The 20,194-nt window shown below is 34.3% G+C and overlaps 2 protein-coding genes across 3 annotated transcripts in view; both read right to left on the minus strand.

Moving 5' to 3' along the window:
- The window catches only part of FBN1 (fibrillin 1), a 711,751-nt gene that overhangs the window by 209,021 nt on the left and 482,536 nt on the right, over positions 1-20,194 (minus strand). The gene's annotated exons all lie outside the window — the stretch shown is intronic.
- MYEF2 (myelin expression factor 2) overlaps positions 1-20,194 on the minus strand; it is a 37,432-nt gene that overhangs the window by 6,706 nt on the left and 10,532 nt on the right. Inside the window, exons 6-16 of one of the 2 annotated variants that reach the window (XM_049613595.1) lie at positions 18,313-18,504; positions 17,407-17,560; positions 16,834-16,883; positions 16,652-16,715; positions 11,925-12,026; positions 10,383-10,433; positions 10,023-10,091; positions 9,681-9,779; positions 9,329-9,391; positions 7,417-7,625; positions 7,286-7,337 (exon numbers count right to left, since the gene is read on the minus strand). In XM_049613595.1, coding sequence (XP_049469552.1) covers positions 7,286-7,337; positions 7,417-7,625; positions 9,329-9,391; positions 9,681-9,779; positions 10,023-10,091; positions 10,383-10,433; positions 11,925-12,026; positions 16,652-16,715; positions 16,834-16,883; positions 17,407-17,560; positions 18,313-18,504 — 1,105 coding nt within the window. The remainder of the gene's footprint in view (positions 1-7,285; positions 7,338-7,416; positions 7,626-9,328; positions 9,392-9,680; positions 9,780-10,022; positions 10,092-10,382; positions 10,434-11,924; positions 12,027-16,651; positions 16,716-16,833; positions 16,884-17,406; positions 17,561-18,312; positions 18,505-20,194) is intronic. The other variant, XM_049613596.1, reaches the window with a different exon arrangement.

Raw genomic sequence — 20,194 nt, forward strand, 5'->3', positions numbered from 1 at the left:
AAAATAACATCATATAAACATTATTCTCATCATTTTACATTCTGAATATAAACATGTTAAAGTATACAAAATAGGAATAAAAATAAATTTGCTTAGGATTTAATATTTTATTAAAGTAGAACATAAAAAAATACTTTTATATTAAATTCTTAGTTTCTGAAGTAAATTTATAGCAGCAAGGGAAACAGCACAAAATGCCAGCAAGTCACCATGCACAATAACAAACTTACAAATATGAACAAAATTACTTTTAGAAAAAAAAAATTTTTTTTCACTTTCTGCCCAATCTCCCCAATCTCTCCTTTCCCTTTTATCTTCCTTTTCATTACTTCACCACTGCAAATAGTAGCAACTGCCCAGAATTTTAATTTTTATCAGGCCACAAAGGGCCCCACTAATTCTACTTATTAACCACAGTGCCATTTTATTTATTCAATACCACAATTTGAACTCCAGTGTAAGAGTGGTACCAAATAGGTTATGGAAATAGGCATGGAAGAGATAGCATAGATTAAATCAATAAAAGTAACAGTGATGGTAAGGCCCAAAGAAGAACCTCAGAGAAGCTTCGAGGAGGAGGAAGAAAACCAGACAATTATTGCATATATAGGTAATATCACTGCTGGTATTCATTAAATCATTCATCAAATTACAAAATATCCATAAACATCCACCACACAAACCAGAACACCTTTGAGAGTAAAATGGAGAGTGATTAGTAATTACACACAAATAACAGATGAAAAGGAGACTATCCCCAGGCAAACTAGGATGTATTATCATCAGATCCACACACATTTAGGGGAGTTGTGTGCCCACTTACCGTATTTCCTTTCCTTGAATATTATATAGTAGCCAAATCACTACAGGCTAATTTTAGTCTAGCAACATACTTAGAAAGCCAAACATATTTAGTTCTATAAAGGGACAAAAAAGGAGAGGGAGATAATAAAAGCCTTATAAAAAAAAAAAATTGCATAAGCCCTTTGCCAGGTGATAGGATCTATTTTAACTTCAATGCAGGAGTAGAAAATCTTTTTTTTTTTTTCCCTGTTTAAATCTTGATCTGAATGATTTATTATCTACAACATCCTGGACTACTCTGTTTTTGTTTTTTCAACCATTTCCCCAATCCCACCCTTACTGCATTTTTTTAAACCAACTGGCAATCAACTGCTCACCCTACCTAAATGGTCCAAGTTAATAAATGTCATGAGTCAAAACCATGATCTTGTAACCGAGACCAGGGAGCCTTTAACTGTTCTAGAAGTTATAAAACAGATTAATCCCCAGAAAAAATTATATTATCATGGTTAAAGTAAATTCACACAATATATAACCAACCTACAATTCATTAAAACAAAAAACATAGAAATCACATTTTCTAATAAACAACATAAAATGAAACTTTAAAAAACTTTAAAGATAGATGCAGAGCAATTTCCAGAGTCCTCTTAATATTGTGAATGCTGAGACCTGGAAAAAGCAAGTTTAATTAAAGCATACCTTGGTCAAAGACAGCACAGTACAGTGATTTCGGTGGATTACTGTGGAGAATTTTCAAGGGCTTTTAAAGTTAGAGGTTCTTCCTTATCTACTTTCACCTTTCATAAAAACTTAGGGCTTCTCTTAACATCAGCTTTATTAGCAATAGTAAGTTTTACTCAAGCCAAGAAATCTTCAAAACTTCAAAGGAAAATACATAATTATCTCATGCAAAATCTGTCTCAATCTTTCAAGTTTCTCTCGCTCTCTTTTTCTTCTCTTAAATTGTCTCTATCAGTTTAGGAATCAACAGTCAGACTCCCAAATTCCTGACCCCACCATGATCTCACAGCTTTTCAATCTGACAAGGTCTCTCCACCAAAATGCTTCCACATTCTTACAGTCTGAACACTCAGGCTACAGAAACTGGCTTATAGATACTCGTTTCATGGTAAGACTGTTCAAAACTCCCACAAGGCATAGAACCAGAAAGCGTTTTACGTTTTCTAATCCCATAAAAACACCGACCGAGATAATTTACTTTTCTAAAGATAAATAATTGAGGAGAAAAAAATTTAGTTTCCAATAATTAAATCAGACCCCCTTGGCTATATTTACATATTACAAAGTCTGAGGACTTTCTTAAATGACTTAAATATCTACTGATCTTGTGTGATTCCAAGAAAAACGAAAATAGAACTGCTATTTTAATAATAGTATAGGACAAAATAGTATGCAATGAGAAATCAGTACAACAGAATAGTCAAACATATTGCTGTTACATATACTAGTTAAAAAATGACTTATCCTGCAGTGAAAGAAACCTTGTCACTTTATTTAATCCAGCCTATTAACATCCTGTGGGTATGCTTTGGGAAATGCTGATATAAAAGCATTATCTAAAAATAGACAAAATTAAAGCAAAAATAAATAAATGGTTCAATAAAAGCCATTACCAAAGTGAAAGTGTAACATAACCACAAAAGAAAAAAGCAAAATCAGATACTCTGTAAGAAGCTGTAATTATGATATAAGGGACAAAAAACAAAGTTTTAGTGTTTCTTTACAAACAAAAGGACTATCAATGAATGCTCTTCATATATTATTTTTACTGTTACTGCATTATGTTTTACTATTAAAATATGCCAGAGTTAAAGTCGACTAGTCATCCTTGAAGCAGCACGTGGTTTAGTAAATAAAATCTAACCCAAATCTCTATTTTCTAGCCAGTTAACAAGCATACTGATCCAGAAAACTACATAATGGAAATCTGTGGATCAAAGTTATATTTGTTTACATGGTTTATAGCAGGAATGATTCAACGGGCTTTCCTTGCACTGCAGTTCTAAAATCTTATGATCCTGCCTCATACCAAGCCAAGTCAGAGTATAGCTAAAGTGTGTAATAAATACAGGAGCAAGTTTGAAAGACTATGTCTATATGAGTCCGTTAGCACAAACTACAACTAACTCTGAATGGTTCAGTTAATTTATTTATACTCAGCCTTCTTAAAAATGCATGTCACTGAGGAATTACATAGGGTAGGATTAAAAAAAGATCTATTTTACTACACTCATTCTTCATGTTGTTATGTCTGGGGATATGTGAACACAATTTCCCCCAAATTACAAAGTATGAAGAAATATTGTACTGAGGTAGTATAACCTAAAATACATTTTCTTGGCCTTTGTATTTGCCCCATCAAGGACAGTTAACCACTATAGATGGTCCCAGCTTATAATGGTTCAATTTACAATTTTCAACATCATGATGATGCAAAAGTGATACGCAGTAGAAACTGTACTTTGAATTTTGATCTTTTCTCAGGCTAGTGGTATGTGGTATGATACTAGTGATAGTGGGCGGCAGCCATGAACCACAACTCTCAGTAAGTCAGGCAAACACAGGGGTAAACAAGCCATGCATTTATAAGCATTCTGGACCCACACAACCACTCTATTTTTCACACTCAGTATAGTATTTAATCAATGATATATTCATGATATATATTTAATCAATGATAATCATGATATATTCAGCACCTTATTATAAAGTAAGCTTTGTGTTAGATGATTCTGCCCAACTATAAGCTAATATAAGTGTTCTGAGCATGTTTAAGGTACGCTAGGTAAGACTATGATGTTCAGTAGGCTAAGTGTAATTAAATGCATTTTCACCTTACTATATTTTCAACTTAGGATGGGTTTGTTGGAATGTAACCCCACTGTAAGTCAAGGAAGATTTGTATAGACATTTGGTAAGCACAGGGCTTTGCTGGTGAGCCATTTACCGACAGATACTGTCTGGGGAAGATGCATGGAGTACCACTAGACTTTTACTAAGAAGCAACCAAAAGGATATACTTACTCACTTTGGGCTCAAGGGGGAAAAAACAACAACAAAACTGACTTTTACTGTGAAAGAGGTCATTATTGACTTGGAACAGGTTAGAAAGAAACTTCTCATACTAAGAAAGAAAAAACTCTCTTAAGATTTGAAAATAAAGTGCTGTGGCAGAAAAATGGATAGTTCAATTCATATGAGCCAGGTAACTTCCATAGTTGCCAATAGCTGAACACTTAACTCTATATTCCCATAACTTATTTTCTTTACCATCAATGCATTTTAAGGTTAAAAAGAGGAAGATGGTGGGGAATTATTTAAATATGGTATTACTTTATTTTATTTTTTTTAATATATGAAATTTATTGTCAAATTGGTTTCCATACAACACCCAGTGCTCATCCCAAAAGGTGCCCTCCTCAATGCCCATCACCCACTTTCCCCTCCCTCCCACCCCCCATCAACCCTCAGTTTATTCTCAGTTTTTAATTAATTTTTTTTTCAACGTTTTTTATTTATTTTTGGGACAGAGAGAGACAGAGCATGAACGGGGGAGGGGCAGAGAGAGAGGGAGACACAGAATCGGAAACAGGCTCCAGGCTCCGAGCCATCAGCCCAGAGCCTGACGCGGGGCTCGAACTCACGGACCGCGAGATCGTGACCTGGCTGAAGTCGGACGCTTAACCGACTGCGCCACCCAGGCGCCCCTATTCTCAGTTTTTAAGAGTCTCTTATGCTTTGGCTTTCTCCCACTCTAACCTCTTTTTTTTTTTTCCTTCCCCTCCCCCATGGGTTTCTGTTAAGTTTCTCAGGAACCACATAAGAGTGAAACCATATGGTATCTGTCTTCCTCTGTATGGCTTATTTCACTTAGCATCACACTCTCCAGTTCCACCCACGTTGCTACAAAAGGCCATAAATATGGCATTACTTTAATATAAATCTAAATAAAAATCAGAAGCTTTTACAATAGAATTGATAAGAAAAATAAAAATCATTATACTCACGATACTATAGATTAATAAAGGATCTAAGAGGAGAGCTAAAATAATAATTTCTTTAAAAAAATAATTTTTTTTAAATTTTTTAATGATTATTTATTTTTGAGAGAGAGACAGAGAGCCAGCATGGGAGAGGCGCATAGAGAGAGGGAGACAGATAATCCAAAGCAGACTCCAGGCTCTGAGCTGTCAGCACAGAGCCTGATGCCGGGCTCGAACTCACAAACTGCGAGATCATGACCTGAGACGAAGTCAGACACTTAACTGACTGAGCCACCCAGGCGCCCCCACCTTTCATTTTATTAGCTAAAATGCTGTACACATTTTTTAAATGTAGAATTGGATACTACTTTTTTCCTTTCAGAAAACGTCTGAATTGCTAATGTCCATCTATCAAATCAATGCCACTCCAACAAGAATCTCAATACAAGACCTCAAAGTTGCTGCAAGCCTTGCTCACATGTGACCTCAAAAAGAAATGTGCCTGCTACACATATGCTAAAGAAAAGTCAAATCAATATTGGTCACATTTTCAGTAATGTCATTTGTGTACTACGCTTTGTTCTTTTCGTGTCTCCGTTCTACTTTGAAAAATGTAATTTATCTCATTTGGCGCTGTTTTTTTTCACTGAAACTACAACAGATATGACCTATATCTACCGCCACTGCTCCTCATTTGATGTATTCACTAAGGCCCTAACATGTCCATTCTTTTGCAGTCTATGGGGTTCATGGCCAGATGCTGCTGACTCATCCTGATGGATCCTCTTACTCCTACAAACACTACCAACACTGGAAAACAACATTACAATTCTGTTTTCTGTTCATGGTAACTGTTTTAATAGTTACCTCATTTTTAACATTTTTACAATTAAAAAACATTAAGTTTCTCTTACTTGAATATACATGAAAGCCAAAAAAAAGATAATCAACAAAAGGAGTCAAAAGAACATCTTTGACAGATTCACACTGCATGTTCCTTGAAGGCAAGGATACTATCTTTCACTGTTTGTATGTCTAATTCTAATGACAAGCAGACTGCCAAAAACATACTATTTGCAGACTGACTGACTGAATGAATAAGTAACTGAATAAATGAATGAAGATCTCAGAATACTTAACTCACTCATAAACATTTAATAAACTCTTCCTATATATACGGAGGCAATGAAAAATGTTAGAATGAAACGATGCAGTTCCTGCATCAAAAGCCTCTATCTAAGAGGGAAGAAAACCTATGAACAGGGGCACCTGGGTGGCTCAGTCAGTTCAGTGTCCGAATTCGGCTCAGGTCATGGTCTCACAGTTCGTGGGTTTCAGCCCCGCATCAGCTGTCTGTGCTGCCAGCTCAGAGCCTGGAGCCTGCTTCGGATTCTGTGTCTCCCTCTCTCTCTGCCCCTCCCCTGCTCACACTCTCTCTCTCTCTCAAAAAATAGTTAAAAAAAAAACAAAAAAAAAACCTATGAACAGATTACTACAACAGAGTCAGGTACTCAGAACACAGATGATATCCACGTGATCCTAAGTGATCACCACCACTTTATGAGAAGAGCTGAAGGCTACTTTTGTGGGAGAACACTAAACTTATCCCCTTCGTGATCTCAAAAAAAGTAAATATATATTCCAAATACTCTTAACTTTCTGTCAGCTCTCAAGAACTGAATGTACCACTTTTAGTTTCCTTTCATCACTACAGGCCACCCAGATAGCTTACTATTGTGATCAGAGAGTCTCTGGGATACCACGCAACAGCAGAAAAATACTGGCAGGAAATCTGTTATGCTGTTCCACTCACACTATTTCTCCCAGCAGCAAAAGTCCCCTTTTCAAGTAGTAAAACCACCTAATCTTCTACAGACCTAACGAATATATCAAGATTGTACATAGTGCCCATCACAGCCAAGAACAGTTTATAAAAGAGCTAGAAGGGCCACCAGAATGTACCCGTCTAAGGAACTCCAGGCAGTGGGTTCTCTGCTATCAGCTAAGTTTCCTGTATTGTACAGGAAACAATGTGCAGAATGGGTCTCATTGATGGACTCCCACATCATTTGGATGTCAGCATTTTTGGGGTCATGTTGGCAATGCACTGCACTCCACTATAAACAAGGAAATAAGTATACCCTTCATTAGTACTTTCCACAGAAAAAAATCTTTTTAAACGCAAGCAATGATGATATACTAACCTTTCAAAAATCAGGTAATAAAGCAAGCCCTCTCTTTCTCCACAGAAGACAATGACAGGCTCTACTCTAAATCTGGTTATTTAGAAGTAATTTGCACTGCTCCTTGTCAGAGGAGAGCAGCATAATTTATTTCAAGTGGAATTAGACCTGTCATATTATCCAGGAACAGATTTCTGGACAGGTAAGGTCTAAACACAGTGTTTAAAGGTTTAAAATCAGTTTTTCCTCTGTAATCAATATTATCATATCTGCAGTCATTAGTATACTTACCACACTGACTGAATTTCTCTTTTAGTTTCTGCCAAGTCAAGTCAAAAGGCAGCTAGAATGAAAAAAGGTATTAGTAACAGATATACAAAGAAAAAAATAATTTTAAGTATCCTTTACGTTTAGTTGCTTACATTTCTGACAAATATCTGGTTGCCTTTGGAGCCTATTCTGTCTCTCATTCCGCTTCCCATTGGACCGGACAGAAATCCTCGATCCATATCGATGCTCCTTTCCAGTATAGCTCCTATACCTGGTCCCATCCTATCAAAGCTGGAGCTCATCCGGTCTAGTCCCATCCCCATTCCTCCAGTCACACTGTTCATGCCACCCATGCCACCACCTGGATTTCAAGAACGGAAAGGGGGGGTTGGGGAATTTTGGTGTTTTTTCAAAAACGGAAGAAAAAGGAGAAAGAAGAGGAAGAAGGAAAGAGGAGGGACAAAATCATTTTTGAGAAAGAAAGGGAGAAAAAATTAATTCATTTATATAAGTAGATAATACATAAAAATAAAATTATTTTCATACACACAAAATAACAATCTTCCAAGAAATAGAATTTAATTTGATCTACATTGTTAGTTGAATGTTAATGGCTAACAATCTGTTAATTCTAGCCACTACGTTAATACATCACACATATATACTTCTAAAAAATTCTATTCCAATCATAAAATAACATCATTTAAGTTATGTAAATTATCTGTTTTATCCATTAACATTATAGTTTTTATCATGTTTATTTTTTAATACCATGTGTAATAACTGCTAAAACAAAAAAATATATTACAACTCCCAACACATTAACTGTTGCTCTTATCATACTCTCCTACATAATATTGTTTTCACTTCAGTATCTTCAGTATTTTCACATGCAATTTCTCTTTTCATATCAATTCAATTTTCAATAACCACAGAAAACTTAACTTTTAATTTCAATATTACATAGAACTTAAGGAGATAGAAAAACATGGAATCACACCCCTCTAGCCAGAGCTTGAGAATTTAACTCATAGCTCATACCAAATTTATTCTTATGCACTGAGTCCCCTTTAATTATTCCAATCCTATACATTCCCAAAACTTTTTCTTTTCTCTTGTACCTAATATCCCCATATGGAGAAATTTCAAAAATTAACCACCCTCACACTGGCTTTCTATGAATAACAAATCTAAAGTTAGGGAAACAGAAGCACAAACATGAGGTAAAAAAGGAAAGTAGGGAAGTTATGATTACTGGGAAAATGGCCAAGGATGAAAAAAATTATGAAAAGGAATGAGAAGCAGGTAAATGGAAGTAAGTATCTTCAGCTGACAGGATTTCTGAATTTGCCCTTAGAAAACTTTAAGTAGGCTGTATTTCCTATTTGTGAGGTTTCAATCAATTAAAGGAGTCAATAAAGTACGGAGAGCTCACAGAAACATGGCTCAGTAAGCAAAAGAGATCAAAAACTGAGCCATGTTTTAAGATTTAACATAAGGCCTAAAATGTGGTAGAGGAAACAGGTGGAAGAAATGTGGCATTCCCCAACTACTCTTGATTCTATCACAGGAAAGGTTTAAGAGGAAAGGAAATAAGCATCTCTTTCAACCTTAGCTCTCAACCTCAGGAAGTCTCTAGAGGTGCTGTAACAGGGGCAAAAGACACAAGATATTCACACATGAAATAAGCTAGTCACCAACAGCAGTTGTAGACAATAGGCAAGGAAACAAAGTTGGTGCTAAAGCAAAAGTTCCTCCTGACACATGATCAAGGAAATCCCCAGATTCCTCAGTTGGAACGGAGCTTCTTGGATTAGCTGACAGTTAACACATACTCTGTTGTTAGTTCAGAAATGTCAAAGAGGTAAAATTCAAAGTTAGTTTAGAAATTTCAAACAGTGATCAAACAGAAAAGCTCAGTAACTCTCAAAGTTTCTCTAAATTATGACAAGACATATTAACACATAAGAACAAAATATTACTATACTATAATAACTACTCTTGCAAAGTCTTTTGCAAGCACTCAAATACTACTGAATAAATTCTAGTAAAATTTAAACCTACTTATTCCAGATCCTACTGGACCCATGTTAGAAGCTCCTATTCTTCCTGCAATCATTGCACTGCCTAAACAAGGATGGAAAGATACTAATTAATTGGAAGAATCATATTTTAAAATTCCCAAGGTACTATGCTCTCAGCTGTACAGTAACCAAAAAGTGTAAGTCTTCTAGAAATAGGTTCAAATATGTAATTTACTGAAAAAGAGAGCTAGTACATTAAAATTCCTAAAGTGGTTTTCATCAATAAATTACATGAAACATTATCAATGTCCAATTTTTCACAAAAAAAGGAAACAGACTTTGAAAAACATAATCTGCAAAAAGGAAAAGGAGAAATATGCAGCCAGCCCTACCAAGTCTACCAAAGGAATCTCCAAAGCCTCGATTTAATCCAATATCACCACGTCCAAAATCTCTCTCCATGCTACTAGTCATCGCACCACGGTACAGCTCTGAAAAGATTATGCAACAAATTAACCCTTTTTCAAGTGTATCAGTACATGGTAATCCATTTAGGAACATAATGAAAGTAAACTGGAAAGATGACAAAAGTCACAAATACCAAAAAGTCTGTGATTTACCAACTTACCTCACATGCTATATGATATCCCCCGTCCTGTTATGCCTGTCCCTACCCGCCATGCCCCATATGCCCTCTGGAGACCTCTACAGTGCCCATTCCTACATTTACCTACCTCCCATTCGGCCAACTCCTCCAAATCCTCCCATGCTATTCATTGCTTCCAGACCACCAAACCCAATTCCTACGGAATAAAGATTAATTTGAGATTTGACTATTAGCTATATAGCTGAAAGGTACATGTTGTAAATGTTATGTCTCACCAGTAAACTCTTCATCCACTCTACCTTGTGCAGGGGCTTAACACATCATTTCCCATCTCTTAAGTATGTACTAGGCTCAGTTTCTGCTAGCAGCCTTTAGGTATGAGCCAACAATAAACTATGACTTTTTTTTCCCTTAGAATTCTCAACACAGCTTCTAATTTACTAAACATGGTACTGGGTACATACAAAAAACAAATGCTTATACATACCTCCTCCAATTCTATTCATTCCTCCAAAACCTGGACCATCCATTCCCATACCTCAAATAAAATACATAGTATGTACGTTCAGTCAATCTTATTTTTAGGACTAAAGAATGACATAACGCAATATAGCAAAAGATACCACTGGTCTAGTCATGACGGAATGCTAGAGAAGCAGTGGGGCACACATGTGAGGCTTTAAAGTGCTATGTACAGCAGCTGTCTAATCATGAGTCTTCAAAAAGGCCTCTATGAATATTTATTAAATAAGAAAACAAAATTCACTGGTCACACATTCAAGCAGAGAATATCTAGGACTAGGTAACTGTTCATTTTTTTTTTCAACACACACACACACACACACACACACACACACACACACACAAGTATCACCACAGCAGATTTAGAGATCGAGTCAGAAAGTAAGGACTCCTTTCAACATGGCAGCTAAGGGAGCAGTAAAAAAAACAAAGAATAAAAAAGCCTTTGTTTAGGAAGGTGGAGGGCCTAAGAATAAAAGTTTCTATTTCATTCAGACCAATTACCATAGCTACACTGATTTTTTAAAGTTTAGCTATAGCATCTCAGCAAAAAACAGGAATCTGAGAGCATTTAGTACTCTATCAATTAAGACACAGTTCTCAAAGTATGGTCTGGGGTCCAATAAGTCAAAACTATTTTGTTCATCAAGTAATATTAAGATGTTATTTGACTGTTTACTCTCATTCTGTCATGAATATAAGGTGTAATTTTCCAGAAACTACATGATGTATGCAATATAACAAACGAAATGCAGAAGCAGATATAACAGCACAGCTGTCTTGCCTTAAACCAAACATTAAAGAGATATCCAAAAAGATAAAACGATGCCACTGTGTTTACTAATATTTTGTAACGGAAAATAAAACATTTTCTTAAAAATTATATTTATGTTAATACAAGTCGATAACTGTTATTTTAAATAAATCTGTAAATATTTTTAAATTTCTAAGTTTTATTTCCTAACACAGTAAATACTGACAAACATAACCATGTCAACAAAAGCACTTTGGGACTGCCACCAAATTGGAAGAGAATAAAAGGGTTCTGAAACCACAAGGTTTAAAAACTAATCTTCAGAGATAAACTGTAAATTAGTCCATGTAAAGAGACAAACAGCTCTCTGAAAAGCTACCTTCCCAGCTATAAATACAAATTTAACTTGCTTTTGATAGGGTAGCATTTCAGCCATTCCACAAATACTGTATATCCATGATACACGAGACACTATGTTAAACATTCTCCTCCTGCCTCAAAGACATTTTAAAATCCAAAGTGCTAAACGGCTAGCTACAACACAGCTAGCGTCAGAGGAACCCTCTTGACCTTTGCTCACTCTATTTCATGTTCTCTGGTCTCAAGGTTTCATTCTTTTTTCAGGCTGAATGAAATCCTAAATATTCAACTATAAAACAGAATCCTTTAAACACTATTACAAACTAGTAAATGTAAGCTTTATAAATTTAGCAATGTATCATTAAAAAGAAATAAGAAAGTGAGAATACTCACCACTTGGGCCTAAATTTCCCATTACACCACCTATATTCAACTGGCTGGCACTAATAGGCTGTCCACCTGGACCAAGTCCCATTCCAATGCCTCCAAGACCACCTAAAACACAAATGAAAATGATATTACCAGCCCATATATGATTAACTAAGTGGCACTAAATAAATTCTTTAAGCTACATGCCTGTCGTAATATTGCCAAAATTTTGCAAATTTGCAAATAAGAGCACTGGTTCTTGTTTTCATCAGAATGCAGCACAGTGAAGAAGCCTCACTATAACACCATTTATTAATGAGAAGTATTTTATGAAGCAGACCTACCTTCTATCCTAGTTTCAAGGCATTCTAAAAAGGACTAATCAAATACCAAGAGGATTTTGAATAATATTATATACCTTATAAATGGTATACATATCTGAAAATGAGAATCTTGCTCGAGTTTGTAAAACCACTTAAAATAGAATTACGTTTAAGATGGTTCAAATCCAACTAAAAAGTCAACAACAATGGAAACAAAATATTGAATAAAACAAATGTTACATTACCTGTTTTTGTCCATGACATATTTATTTATTTATATGGCACCTTAAGTGTTTTCACATCTATTTTCCACACAGGAGGAAATTTCTGAGACCTTAAGTTACTTTTATAATGCCATTTAGCTATGTGATTAAGTTAGGACTACAATTTAAGTTTTCGGTCTCTAAATCCAGTATTCCTTTTACTACCTCTCTTAAAATAAACTAATTAAATTTGTTGAAAATAGACTTTAAGAAGTTAATTTGATGACCTTAAAGACTTAACAGTTGAGTGGGAACTATTTTATTTTACTATATTAAATCTGAGTATGTTCTTGCTAGCCAATGTAGCAATTAAGAGGTAGGGGCTGAGAAAACCATACTATCTATCTATCTATACACACACACACACACACACACACACACACACACACACAAAATGTGTGTGTGTGTTTTAAGATAAAATACAGAAGCATGCTGTGTAATTGAAAAGATCAATGTCATCTGGTAAAAGATAACAGCTTAGTACCTAAAAATGGTCTAACTGAAAGCAACAGCATACTTGACTATCAACAATACTCTCATGTCTATACCTAGGACTCATATTTTCATCTCTGAAATCATTCTCTACTAAAAGGAACCAGGACTCTTTGAGACTAGGCCAATCTCATATCTCTATGACAAAAAAAAAAAAAATCTTCACCGCTCTGGGAAATCATGCTTTCACCAAAAGTAAGAGTATGGGCATCATTGGCAGTAAGGAGGCTCCCATTTGACAAGTTAAAATAATTTGAACAAAAGAAGGGAGGAAGGGAAAAATGGGGACATTAATAATGATTAACTCGAATAACGAACTGATTCTGTCAAAGTGTATGAGTTCATATTATATCTCAATAAAGAATATATAAAAATGTGAATCTCAAAAAGAGATATAGAATAAGTCTGAATACAACAGAGAATATTTTTTATCTAAATAACTAGAAGAGTATTAATAGTGGAAAAGTAAACCGGAAGCCCCAGCAGAAAGCCAGGCAGAATCTCGAAAGATGACACTCTAAGTGATAAGGTAAACTGGGCTGAGGCAGGAAAAAAACTGCCCTATAAAGAGAGAAAGGGAAATACTCAAAGACACATGAACTGAGAGTTTTCCAGAGTTCACTTAAAAAGAAACTGAATTCTTCGATTGTGAAAGCCCAATAAAAAGTAATTCATACCAACACTGCAGAAAACTGCACACCAAAGACAAATATCTTAAAATCAGCAACATGAAGAACACAGCTAACCTGTAAAGAAAGGACGTTTTAAGTGGTAGCCAACTTAATAGCAACAATGGAAGCCAGAAGACTGTGGGGTTTTTCAAAGTGCTGAGAGAAAATAACTATCAATCTTAAACTGTATAACCAGTAAAACTACCTTTGAAGACATTTATAGACTATCCAAAATTGAGACAATTTACTAACAACAGATCCTCACTGAAAGAGCTTTTAAAATATATGCTTTGAGAAAAAATTAGCGCCAGGGTCTGTGAGAGTAGAGAAAGGTAAGCCAAGAAAATGGTAAATAGTAGTAATGCCTAATTTGTGGGCATGAAAAAAAGCAATACAGAACTGAGACAATGAGCAATAACGGCATATAATTCAATAGAAAAAGTGATTAGAATTAAAGCATTCAAAGGTCACTCTATTACTGAGTAAAAGAATAGTTATATTAACTTCAGACTTTACAGATATATTAAAAATCCTGGCTAACCACTAAATGAGAAAGCAAGATAGGAGGAAAATATCTGTAAAAAGCACAAAAACAGAATGTAAAATAATGGGAATTAACCCACATAAATAATAAATGTGAATAAGCAAAACAAAGCTGTTATAACTATATCAATATTAGATGAGACTTAGTTACTAAAGATAAAATCACTCTTAGTGATAAAATTTTGATTCATTTGGAAAATATATCAGTTCTAAAACTTAGATGTACTTACTAAGTTAGTGTCAAAATATTTAAAGTAAAAACCAAAAAAAAAAACAAACCAAAAAACAAACAACAAAAAAAAAAAGAAAATCCAACATTCTAGTGGGAAATTTTACCATATACATCTCTCAGTAATTGACAGCCCAAGCACACATGATGATTAGTAGTGATGTAAATGTAGACAATGTAAATGGATTAACAAACTTGATTTAATGGACATATACAGAACACTGCACTCACCAAGCACACCTAGAATATGTATTAAAAAAGTGCCTTATATTAGACCATAATACAAAGTCCAAATTATTCCAAAAATCACAATCGTATCTTCTCTGGCCACAATAAGTTAAAAATTAACAATAAAAAGCCCCATACATTTAGAAATTCAAAACTGCATGGCTTAAGAAGTCATAGTAGTAATTTAATAAAAATGAAATCACAATAAAAATACTCCATAGCAAAACTTGTGTGCAACGGCTAAATTTATAGTTATAACTACTTTTACTAGGAAAGAGAGCCTACAAAATTAGTGAAGTAAACATTCAACTTAAGGAATTTGGACAAAAATAAGAAACTAAACCCCCAAAAATAGAGAGAAGAAAATATTAAAGAGCAGAAATTAAGATGAAACTGAACGCACAAATAAAACTGAAAAATCTCTAAGCAAAACTGACCAAGAAAAAGAGAAATTACAAACCTTCAGAATTTATCAGAAGAAAGAACTATAGATGTAGAAGAAATTTAAGAGGGTATTTTATGCCAATAAATCTGAAAATGAACAAAAATAGTAAAAATCTTAGAAAAACAGAAATTACTGGGGAGCCTGGATGGCTCAAGTCGGTTAAACACCCGACTCTTGATTTCACCTCAGGTCGTGATCTCAAGGTCGGGAGCTTGAGCCCCTTGTGTGGGGCTCAGTGCTGAGCCTAGAGCCTGCTTAAGATTCTTTCCCTCTTTCTCTGCCCCGCCCCACTCAAAAAAAAAAATTAAAAAATTAAGGAACTAGAGCTACATCAATATAATGCATCTCAAAAACAATATTAAACCAAAAACAGCAAGCTGCAGAATATATACAATAGGATGTCACTCACCCCAAATTTTAAATCCAGCAAAACCATTTCCTATAATGTTTGTGTATGTATAAATGTGTATCCAAATATCTAAAACTTAAACAATAAACACTATATTCATAAGTTGTTTCCTCTTGGTATGGTATCTGGTGGTCAGGAGAGAGGGGGAGTCTCAACCTTATCTGTAAAATTTTATTTTAAAGGAAAATCATCTATAACAAATATGGCCTATGATAGCTACATGAGTAATTTTATTTTTGTCTGTATATTTAAAATATTTTATCATTAAAAAAAAACTTAATAAAAATCAGAGAAGGTACAGTAAAAAGAGTAAGAAGAGCTAGTTTTTGAGTGTCTAAATATTCCAAAACTGTTCTAAGTGCTATACATATATTAACTCATGCAACACTCATGCCAACCCCATGATATAGGCGCTATCCTCATCCTCATTTTGCAGATGTAACACTGAGACAAAGATGTTAAGTACATTATGTTTTATAACCATTTGGAAAATAATTCGATAATACTGATCAATATGCACACCTGAGAACTTGTAAATATACTTGAAAGAAATAACCAAAAACATACCAAATATTTGTATACAGAAAGACATGAATTACTCTGTTGGCAATTAAAGAAAAAAAAAGTTAAAACAAATAAATATACCTAACATTACAGTGAAATACTTAGGGAGCATCCATACCATGGACTATTACACACCCAATAAAAACATGTGAAAAGAATTTTCCAACATGGAATACTTCAGATTAATGTTAAAAAAAAATTATTTATATGGTAGTACTCAACTATGTAAAAAAAAAAAAAACATAAAAAGACCATAAAAAATACAGAAAAATATTAAAATGGAGACTACATGTGGTAAAATTAAAAGGACTTCTTTTTCCCTTCATGTATATGAACTTAACAATTTTTTTTAGTATGTATTGCTTTTGTAATAAGGAAAAACTACCAAAAAGAAAAAAAAAGGTACATGTTTATCTTCTCAGTCTTCCTCAGCAATCATGACAAACTATCTCTATGATGCCAAACTAATCCTAAACTGTGGGCAATTTGGGATATAGGTGCAAAAATAAGGAGTTTTGCTTAGCATATAATAAAATTGAAAAAATATATAGCCTGCTCTGCTTCTAATAATAACTTTTACTTACGTGGTAACTGTGGTGTTTTACTATCATGTGAGCGGTAGTCTTCATGAGGGACAGACTTGTCATCCTAATTGCAAAAAAAGTTTATTGTGTGGTTAATTCATAACTAAACAGATCTGCAATGCAGAGGAGAGCAGATACAAGTTTGAAGAGGTGGGAGGTTGAAGTGATATGGAGGAACTCACCATTTTCACATGCATAGGTCTATCAAACAAAAACTGCCCATTGAACATAGCTGTTGGTTTGGTCAAGGAAAACCAGTTGACTATAAAATTATACTTGAACACATTTTTAATAATCTTAGAGTCAGACTACCTCTAATACTTTAATCAACATCTTTACTATTTTACTTATTTTAGTCTCTTCCATATACTCAAAGAAAAATCTTGAAGTCTTTGCTTTATAGTTTTACTTTATAAATAAAATATAATCTTGTAAGTCAACCACTGGGGGAAAACTTCATTTAAAGCAACTGCATTAATGCACAATGGATTACATCAACTGTCGACAGCAGATATACATACAGTTCATTGTGGCAGGAAGAGAAAGTAGAAGAGTTCATACCAGGCTTACATAATATGGCTAATTCAAGTTTTAAGAGTGACTTTAGTACTTGGACATAGTAAAGGTTTTATGTGCTGGAGACTAAAGTCTAATACACATTTCCAAGCCAGGCAACTTTAAATTCCATGACCCCCACAAAACAATATCAAGCTCTTCAACCATATTAGATAGCGCTAAAGTGTAAATCAGGATACAAATTGCTTGAACTGCTTCAATTGCTTGTTCAAAAGTGACTGTGCCCATTCCTCTGCTCTTGCCATCTTTGTCTTCTTTAATATCTGCCCGTTTTACAGTTCCAGCTATGCTGAACACCTCCTTTAGCTTCTTCCAACCAACTTTGAAGTCAAGCTTAACATAAAATTACATAAAGTTACATACCTAATAAACCCCTCTCCCCATTTATAAATAATACAAACAAATCTTTTCTCAACTCTAAAAACTATAAAGAACTATACTTCTTGGTAGATGGTACATCAACAACAGTATTCAAATAAAAACATCTTAAGTTGTTTAAAATCAATCAAGCTTCACCCAACGTTGTTCCTTATCCTTAATTTTTTTTTTTAATTTCCAAAACAGCCTCTTATCTGCTCAATCCTGTTTTGTACATGTGAAACTTGCTCATCTATTTTTACTGAGAGAAATTCAGATTTTTGAAAGTACTGTTGATATCACTGACTTTCAAAAGCTTTAGAACAAATGACAAACCAACTACAATGTGCACATTCACAAATATCAAATATCAAAGCTAAAGAAAGAAATCCATTTACCAATATGAACAAAAGTCCCATATAATGAAAGTAAACATGTTCAAGAACTGCATAGGTATTTGTAAATTCCACAGTTCACTTTTAAAGAATACTAAATACTCATATTTACACTTTAACCTTATATATATGTGTGTATATATATATATATATATATATATATATATATAGACTTAAACTGGGTTTGAGTTCCAATAATTACTGTTTCACTTACTTTCATTAAAAATCAGCAAAATGTTCTCTAAACCTACAACCCATTCATCTAATTTAATAACCTCATGATTAGAACTGAATATCTGAATGACAAAATTTTAGACTAAAGCTTAAACTTACATTAGCAACAAAAATTGTGGAACCAAGTCTACCAGCCTGCAAATTACTGATAACCTCAGGAGGAATGTTTGGATTATTGAGAATGGAAGGTGGTAAATTCATCAACCCCGATCCCATATCGGGTACATGTCCTCCTGGAAATGATCCTCCTGTTCGTTGCAATGCCCTACGAGCATTTTCTCCATCAGGATCCTATAACACACATTGAATGTTAAATACCACTAGATACATCAGTAAATCTGTATCATTAAAATAACAACTTCAAATTCTACAGTAGCTATCCCAACTGGCTCAAATTATTGGCCCTCTTGAAGAGTGAGCTTTTTTCTTATCCAGAGAATTCAGTCCCATAAAAACCTGTGGACAGACAAAAGATTTCAGTCTCCAGGGGTGTCAATTAAATACCCGTTTCCAATCACTAAAGTCACTTAAGAACTTGAAATTAGTTTAATTCTGCCCTTATACTAGGGTACAAATACATGACACATACGCATAAATATATATAACTCAAAGAGGAACAAAATACTGTACTTACTGTGACTCTTTTCTTGCTAAAATGCAGTAATGGTGAATTCTCACCACTGGATGCCCAAGGCAATGCCAAATCAGACTAATTCAAAGCTTTTCAGCAGTGGAACAGACTGTTACAAAACCCAGGAATATTGGGGTAAAGGGGAACTATTATAATGTGTAAGTTTCATTCCTAAACAAAATACAATTACCCACTTTCCAACCTTTTTCCTTTCTCAACAATGATTGTGATCTGACAATGGATTATGATCTGAGATGAAGGGGGGGGGATAAAGAAAGGCTAAGTGTCCAAGCAAATAATGATATTAAAAACTGCTTTTTTTTTAAGTTCATTAACTGTATAAGAGAAATATTCTACCTTTAAACAAAATAAAAATAGTGAGTTTAAATGTATTTCTCACTTATCTCACCAGGTGGAATGCAAAACACACACAAAAAAACACATAAACACACTGATAGACTATCATCTGCAATACCAAATAACAATGATAAATGTAACCATCAACTCTATATTGCTAGTCTCAGTCTGGGAATATTAATAAAAACAAAGTTGGATGACCTTAATAAATTCTCTAGGAAGGCTGGGAGAATAGAAGGTGAAAAACTAAATGCAGGGGCACCTGGATGGCTTAGTCGGTTAAGCGGCCGACTTCGGCTCAGGTCATGATCTCGCGGTCGGTGAATTCAAGCCCCGCGTCGGGCTCTGTGCTGACAGCTCAGAGCCTGGAGCCTGTTTCAGATTCTGTCTCCCTCTCTCTGACCCTCCCCTGTTCATGCTCTGTCTCTCCCTGTCTCAAAAATAAATAAAACGTTAAAAAAAAAAAATTAAAAAAAAAAAAACCTAAATGCAATTAATAAAGGTATAGTAGCTTCCAAAGTATTTTTTCACCATGAAGAAATAAAGAGAAATACAGAAATAAAGAAATAAATGTTTTGAAAAATGCTGCAAAATTTTTAAGTTAGTAAATAATAAATGTTTCAGGTCTAACTAAAGCTTCAAAAACTTGCACAAATCGAAAATTTATGATAGTGGTTACCTATGGGGAGAAAGAGGGGTAGGGGAGGTGCTTCATAAAATATTGAGATACACTGTTGTCCTTAACATCTTAGTATGTTTTGTCTTTTTATATTTTTGACATATATATAAACATATATACACACAAAAATACATATACACATATGCATAATAAAATATAAAACATATATAAATACAATTTATCTAAAACAAAGTAGCCACTATGTAACATGGTTTTTATTCCTCTTTTCCCCTTGGAGGACAGCCTGCCAGTCACTACCTGTTATTGCTATTAGAGGGCCTATTAAATTTTATAACTGCTCCTAACACCATTTA

The sequence above is a fragment of the Panthera uncia genome (assembly GCF_023721935.1).
Source record: "Panthera uncia isolate 11264 chromosome B3 unlocalized genomic scaffold, Puncia_PCG_1.0 HiC_scaffold_1, whole genome shotgun sequence".
Lineage (NCBI taxonomy): Eukaryota > Metazoa > Chordata > Mammalia > Carnivora > Felidae > Panthera > Panthera uncia.